The sequence below is a fragment of the Heteronotia binoei genome, chromosome 5, assembly GCF_032191835.1.
Source record: "Heteronotia binoei isolate CCM8104 ecotype False Entrance Well chromosome 5, APGP_CSIRO_Hbin_v1, whole genome shotgun sequence".
NCBI lineage: Eukaryota > Metazoa > Chordata > Lepidosauria > Squamata > Gekkonidae > Heteronotia > Heteronotia binoei.
The window spans coordinates 8,303,517-8,311,632 of NC_083227.1; the positions used below are offsets into that span (position 1 = coordinate 8,303,517).

Sequence of the window (8,116 nt, forward strand, 5' to 3'; positions counted from 1 at the left end):
TGGCCCCACTGGTGGACCTACTGATGGCACCTGTTTTGGGGGGTTTTTTGCCACTGTGTAGCAATGGAGTGTTGGAATGGATGAGCTATTGGCCTGATCCAACATGGCTTCTCTTATATTCTAATATATAAAGATTAATCAATGCAGATAATAAAAGGCAGAGATTGATACAGTCATGAATTTATGTGGATAGTTGCACATGTAACTATATAAAACAATACAGGTAGAAATATAGGTATGAATACATGAATATATGTAAGTAGTAGTTATATTATTTACATATTCACATATATTCATGTATTCCAGGGGTGGCCAACGGTAGCTCTCCAGATGTTTTTTGCCCACAACTCCCGTCAGCCCCAGCCAGCATGGCCAATGCCTAGGGCTGATGGGAGTTGTAGGCAAAAAACATCTGGAGAGCTACCGTTGGCCACCCCTGATTGTATTCACATATATTCATGTATACTATAATAGTAATTATATTAATATATATGTGGATACATGTATATGCTTTTAGTAACTGACCATTCATTAGCAATGATAATACTAACAAGAAAACCACTTGGTTGTTTCTGAGAGATCTCAAACCCAACCACTGCCAGGGACTTGTACGTGACAATGATTCTTTGACCCAGTGATCTCATTGCTCATCCTTGCTTCCTTCTCCGTGGGATGTTTTTGAGGGTTTGAACATGGCTAATATTCTTTTCACAGTTTGCGCGCTTGTAACATTTGTTCCTGAGTAGGGTAAGGTTTCTTGGATAGACTCAAGTCTTTGGAAGCAGTTTACATCTTTTCCTTTCTTTCAATGGTCTGTAGTTGTCTTTTGGGTGTGAAAGAGGTAAAAACCTCTTTCTGCAAGCTAAGCAGTTACATAGATGCTCCATGTGTGGGCTCCTTGATGCAGTAGAAAAGATGAGTACTGCTCTAATGGAATCTCTTTCAATGAAAACTGTGTCTTCCCTGTGTGGATTCTTAGATGCCATCAAAGGGTGTCTCTGCAACAGAATCACTTTCTACAGTCTGTGAATTTCTTCCCTAGAGAGGTTTCATATATCAGTGGAACAGGCTTCCTTGGGAGGTGGTGGGCTCTCCTTCCTTGGAGGTTTTTAAAAAGAGGCTAGATGGCCATCCGACAGAGATGAAGATCCTGTGAATTTAGGGGGAAGTGTTTGTGAGCTTCCTGCATTGTGCAGGGGGTTGGACTAGATGACCCTGGAGGTCCCTTCCAACTCTATGATTCTAAGAACTTCCTGACCATTAGAGCAATTCCTCAGTGGAACAGGCTTCCTCGGGAGGTGGTGGGCTCTCCTTCCTTGGAGGTTTTTAAACATGCTAGATGGCCATCTGACAGCAATGAAGATTCTGTGACTTTAGGGGGAGGTGTTTGTGAGTTTCCTGCATTGTGAGGGGGTTGAACTAGATGACCCTGGAAGTCCCTTCCAACTCTATGGTTCTATGATGTCGCTGAAGATGGCCACTCACACTGAATCTCTTTCCACAGTCTGAGCATTTTCTCTCCTGTATTCGATACAGTAGTCTGTCCACATTCTTCTGGGGCATATCCCATCACCAGCTCCCTCTGCCTCATCTGAGATGACAGCTGCCACTGCAGTAAGGGAGGGTGATGGGCCAATAGCTCATCAGCAAGTTCAGTTGGGAAGGAGAACTCTCATTCATTGGGACGATGTCCTTGTTCCCACTCACAATTCCAGGCGCAGCAGAGGCAGGACCTGACATTGAGCATGCAAAAGATTCTACCCTGTATGTGTTCTCTGATGTTCTTGAAGACTCTCCCTCAGACTGAATCTCTTTCCACACTCTGAGCACTCAAAAGGTTTCTCCCTTGTGTGGGTTCTCTGATGAAGTCGAAGATGGCTACTCTGACTGAATCTCTTTCCACACTCTGAGCAGCCAAAAGGTTTCTCCCCTGTGTGGGTTCTCTGATGTGATTGAAGATGGCCACTCCGACTGAATCTCTTTCCACACTCTGAGCACTCAAAAGGTTTCTCCCCTGTGTGGGTTCTCTGATGCAGCTGAAGACTGCACCTATAACCAAATCTCTTTCCACATTCTGAGCACTGAAAAGGTTTCTCCCCTGTGTGGGTTCTCTGATGCGCTTGAAGACTTCCACTCTGACTGAATTTCTTTCTGCATTCTGAGCATTCAAAAGGTTTCTCCCCTGTGTGGGTTCTCTGATGCAGCTGAAGACTGCAGCTATAACCAAATCTCTTTCCACACTCTGAGCACTTAAAAGGTTTCTCCCCTGTGTGGGTTCTATGATGTGTTTGAAGACTCTCCCACTCACTGAATTGCTTTCCACACTTTGAGCATCCAAAGGGTTTCTCCCCTGTGTGGGTTCTCTGATGCGATTGAAGATGGCCACTCCGACTGAATCTCTTTCCACACTCTGAGCACTCAAAAGGTTTCTCCCCTGTGTGGGTTCTCTGATGATAGTGAAGACTGGCACTCTGAGTGAATTTCTTTCCACACTCTGAGCATTCAAATGGTTTCTCCCCTGTGTGGGTTCTCTCATGTGTTTGAAGATTGCTGCTGGTACTGAAACTTTTCCCACACTCTGAGCACTTAAAAGGTTTCTCCCCCATGTGGGTTTTATGATGTGTTTGAAGTCTGCTGCTCGTACTGAATCTCTTTCCACATTCTGAGCACTGAAAAGGTTTCTCCCCTGTGTGGGTTCTCTGATGCGCTTGAAGACTTCCACTCTGACTGAATCTCTTGCCACACTCTGAGCATTCATATGGTTTCTCCCCTAGGTGGGATCTCTGATGTCGTTGAAGATTGCCTATGTGAGTGAATCTCTTTCCACACTCAAAGCACTCAAAGGGTTTCTCTTCTGTGTGGTTTTTTTGGTGCACAAGAAGAGTGCTATTCTGACTGAACTTATTTCTGGTCTCTGAGTATTCAGAAGGTTTCTCCTGTCTGCGTATTCTTTGGTGCACAACGAGCTGTGATTTATTTCTGAAATACTTTCCACACTGAATGGATTTCCTTGCATTCCTTATCCTATGCCTTGGAAAATGTATATTCTGCTTTTTTCTATTATGCTTCTCAGCCATATGGTCGCGTTTCTTCCTCTTCGGACTGCCTCGAATCCTGACATTTGTTTTCAGATCTTCATTTTCAAGTCCGTTTGGCATTTCCTGATTAAGTTCCTCATCATCCTTATTCCTCTGATTATCCATTGCTGGAATGAAGAGAGAGATCTTGTTAGCAGTTGGGAAGGCTGGTAAGATCCAAAGGCATCTATGTCACTGCAGGAGGAAAGGACTGATGGCCCTTTGACCTCATCTAGCTTGGCTGATCTTAACCACACATCCACCATTCCCCAGAATATCTAGTATTTAACGATACTGTCCCCTCCCCCCAAGAGCCTCAGCTGAGCTCTTGCGCAGAAGGAGTTTCTGAGCCTCCATATTACTGGCTCCCCGAAGGCCTCCTTCCCGCCCTACCCACAGGCCAGTTATGATTGTACCAAACCAAATGTTGCTCAGAAGCGAATGAGGAGTTACCAATGATTGTTTCTGGTCTGTTCTCTTGAAATAACAATGAAGGACATTCTGAACCAGCTTATTTGGGAAGGAAATGTGCTCTTGTGATCCTAGAAGAACTCTCCAACCTTTTTTTCAAATGCAAGCCCGTTCTCTTTCTCCACCATAGTCTCTCTTGTACTTCTGGTTTCGTTTGCCGAAAGAAAGAGGGAGACATAGAGAAAGTGATCGTTCTTACATGAGGAAAGAAAGAAATGGAAGAATGAAAATTCTTCTGGATGGATGGCACCACAGTCAAGATCAAACCCCAGAAACTGGACCAGGATAAGGGGGATGGATCTGTGAGGCCAAAGAACCCGAGTTCCCTCAAAAGTTACAGTAGCCTGGTGCGACTTGTGGGTGTTCATAATTTGAGTCTCCCTGCTGCTAACATCGTCATCTTTTTCCAGGCCAGGTCCCAGAATGTGGTTAATAGCTAATCGTGAGAACCAATATCCAGTTCTGTAAAAAGGAGGGTGAGGGGGCGAAAAGGGCGCTGATATCCTCTGGAACATACCATCAAGGAGGACCCTTGATTGGGTCATTAGGACCACCTGACCCTAGAGAGTTAGAAACTATAATGCAGTTATAGATGAGAGGGAAGCCAGGCTAACTTTCTGCTCATGCCATGCTAGTGAGCCTTGATACTTCCTTGATGCATCATGATGAATAAGTTCTCTCTAGAGTAACTTGGGTATGGTTGGAATACTTATGCTGCAACAAGAGATGCCATTTAAGTATTTCCTGGTTTTGATAGAACAGTCACCTTTTCTTCTTTTGCTGTTGCTAAGCTGCAGAAACGGTGCTGTTTTTAGATGTCTTATTTTAAAACCGTAATAAACCTTTATATATTTTAACAGGGGTCTGTTTCACTTGTGTGTGCTCTCCTCAGGTACCCACTGAACAGGGTGTTGCTCAGGTACCGAGAGCAGTGTTCCAGGGGGACACTGGCTTAGGTTCTTGACAGGATAATTTCCAGCTCACAGGCAGAGCAGATATCTGTAATCCCACCCAGGGGGAAGGGTGTGCTGGAAAGGTTGCCTACAGAGAAATGAGGATCTGGCCCCTTCCAGAGAATATCTGAGGGTCTCTCATCCACTTTGTCTTAGGTCACGACACCTCCTCTGGCCTAGGGGATGGCCACAACGCTGGCCTCAGCTACCCTCCTGCAAGTACACACACATGAGGGACGGAGGCTCAGCGGTAGAGCATCTGCTTGGGAAGCAGAAGGTCCCAGGTTCAATCCCTGGCATCTCCAAAAAAGGGTCCAGGCAAATAGGTTTAAAAAACCTCAGCTTGAGACCCTGGAGAGCCGCTGCCAGTCTGAGAAGACAATACTGACTTTGATGGACCAAAGGTCTGATTCAGTATAAGGCAGCTTCATATGAACAACACAAGAAGCTACTTTATACTGAATCAGACCCTTGGTCCATTGAAGTCAGTATGCTCAGCCCAGCAGCGGTTTTTTAAGGTCTCAGGCAGATGTTTTTCACTCACCTCCTACCTGATCCTTTTCACTGGAGATTCTGGGGGTTGAGCCTGAGACCTTCCTCGGGAGCTGGTGAGCTCTCCTTCTTTGGGGGGTTTTAAAAAGAGGAGAGGACTTGAAGTAATGGGGCTTACATGAAGGGGAGGAAGCTACCAGCTGGATATTAGGAAATTGCCTACACCCTTTTTTTAAAAAAAGATGTGGCTTTTAAAAAAAGATTTAAAAAAGGTTCCCTCCTTTTCAGAGATCTCGCACTGGAAGGGAGTCGTCTGGGAGGGTACAGAAAGCAAGGCTTGGGATGGGTAAATGCAACACCATTCATAGGATCCCTCTCACAGACCCTTTGTAGAAACAGAAGGAGCAAAAACTCCCCTGAGAAAACAGGAGGGATTCAGTGGTAGAGCATCTGCTTGGTAAGCAGAAGGTCCCAGGTTCAATCCCCAGCATCTCCAACTCAAATGGTCCAGGCAAATAGGTGTGAAAAACCTTAGCTTGAGACCCTGGAGAGCCGCTGCCAGTCTTGAGTAGACAATACTGACTTTGATGGACCGAGGGTCTGATTCGGTAGAAGGCAGCTTCATATGTTCATATGATGGGAATTGAAAACAAATCAGCCAGTATCATAATGCCTCTGTATAAATCGATGGTGCGGTCTCATTTGGAGTACTGTGTGCAGTTCTGGTCGCCGCACCTCAAAAAGGATATTATAGCATTGGAGAAAGTTCAGAAAAGGGCAACTAAAATGATTAAAGGGCTGGAACACCTTCCCTATGAAGAAAGGTTGAAACGCTTAGGGCTCTTTAGCTTGGAGAAACGTCGACTGAGGGGTGACATGATAGAAGTTTACAAGATAATGCATGGGATGGAGAAAGTAGAGAAAGAAGTACTTTTCTCCCTTTCTCACAATACAAGAACTCGTGGGCATTCGATGAAATTGCTGAGCAGACAGGTTAAAACGGATAAAAGGAAGTACTTTTTCACCCAAAGGGTGATTAACATGTGGAATTCACTGCCACAGGAGGTGGTGGCGTCCACAAGCATAGCCACCTTCAAGAAGGGGTTAGATAAAAATATGGAGCAGAGGTCCATCAGTGGCTATTAGCCACAGTGTGTGTGTGTGTGTGTGTGTGTGTATATATATATATATATTTGGCCGCTGTGTGACACAGAATGTTGGACTGGATGGGCCATTGGCCTGATCTAACATGGCTTCTCTTATGTTCTTATGTTCTTATGATGTGGCTTCAAAACAAAGATTTCCAGTTTTTCAAATTAAACTGTACTTTTTGAACTCAGCCACATGCCGCCCAAAATTTAGCCACAGTCTTAGTAATAAAACGATTTTCCGCAGGTAACTGTGTATTACAGCAATCCAATTCTGTCTGCCCCAGCATCTCTTTTAGAGGAGGTGAATTAATCTAACTCGAACCTCATTACACTATTGACATCTCGGTATCAGATACTCGATAGTTTCTGTCTCTCCAGACTCAAAAAGTCCCTGTGCAAAAGGAACTCTTCTGAATCTGCCCTCAAGCACCGCAGAGGTGTGTTGTCAAGCTGTGTTGGATATGCCATTGGGACCGAACAATTCTATGATTCTATGAACACCTGAGGTTTCCTTATACTGAATAAAACCCTTGGTCCCTTGGAGTCGGTATGATCTACTCAGTCCAGCATGGGCTCTCCAGGGTCTCAGGCAGAGTCTTTCATTTCACCTCCTACCTGATCCTTTTCTCTGGAGATGCTGCCGATTGAACTGCATGCCAAGCAGATGCTCTGCCAGGGAGCCACAGCCCCTCCCCAAGTAGCGGATAAGGCCTCAAAATGATGCATTGCTATTCAGCATCTGGATTCACTCCTCCTCACAATGGCAGCAAGTGGCACCTTTGGCACCCATGAAAGATCCTTACCCAGAAAGGCCACGTTCCCATAGTTCTCCAGCATGACTTCCCTGTATAGAGCTCTTTGTTTCGGAACAAGCAGGGCCCACTCTGCCTCCGTGAAAGAGATGGACACCTCCTCCAAGGAAAAGGGACCCTGGAAGAAAAAGAAGGGTCCCTCCTCTTCAGAGATCTCACCCAGGAAGGTGTCTGGGAAGGTACAGAAAATAAGGCCTGGGATGGGTAAATGCAGTAGCATTCTACTCACAGACCCCTTGTAGAAACTGAAGGAGCAAAAACTCCCCTGAGAAAACAGGAGGGACACAGGCTGTTCCCCCACCCCCATCTCTCCTACCTGGATTGGAGGTGCAGCAGCTGTTTCCACCTCTTTGAAAAGATGACGGCTCAACAGCAACTCTTCCCTGCCTGTCCCTGAGACAAAGGAGGAAGAAAGGATGGAATATTTGTTTCCTGATTCACACACATCCTTTCTGGGGTTGTGAAACCTCGCCCTGTGTATATTCCACAGATTTTTTAAAATACATTCTTGGAGAGGCAGAGGAGAAGCAGCAGGGACCTCTGCGCCTCAGGGATTATAAATGCTGCCAACATATTTTAGAGTTCTGTGAGACTTGGGTTTCCTCTCCGGGAAGGGAAAGGATGAAAGCATGAAAGATCACCGTCACGATGGAGCAGATGTGAATCCAGAAGTTCTGGGTCATATGAATGAGTTTTCAGAGTGTCTCTGCGCATGCTGTCTTCACAAACAGGTTTTCAGCCAGATGCAACTTCAACATGACATCACGACTGTCCCAAGGCCCACCCCAAGACCCTCCCCAGAGTTCCTGGCAGTGCTGGGCCCCATAGCCTGCCAGCCCTACGCCACCCCCTGCTGCCCACAGCAGCCCCCCAGATGACCCTTCCAACAGAGGCACAGCCAAATTTCCCTATGATGATTGGCCCCAAGGAACTGGTGTTCAGAGCTCTGTTGCCCCAGAAGGTGGGGGCTCTCTTGATTCACCAGGCTGAGGCTTGTCTACCTTCCACCCCATGCTATTTGAGACCTTTTATGGAAGGTGAGATATGAATTTTTTAAATGAATTGAAAAAACTGACCTCCAGGAATTTGTCTCATCTCCTTTTAGAAGCATCGCAGTTTGTGAACGTTGAGTGCCACCAATTAACTCTGACCGATTCTCC

General features: G+C 45.8%; 1 protein-coding gene across 1 annotated transcript; it reads right to left on the bottom strand.

Moving 5' to 3' along the window:
- Nucleotides 1–1,757: 1,757 nt before the first annotated feature.
- LOC132571630 (zinc finger protein OZF-like) lies at nt 1,758–3,203 on the bottom strand. Its single transcript, XM_060238428.1, has one exon. It carries the CDS (start codon nt 3,201–3,203, stop codon nt 1,758–1,760), a length of 1,446 nt encoding a protein of 481 aa, XP_060094411.1.
- Nucleotides 3,204–8,116: the final 4,913 nt, after the last annotated feature.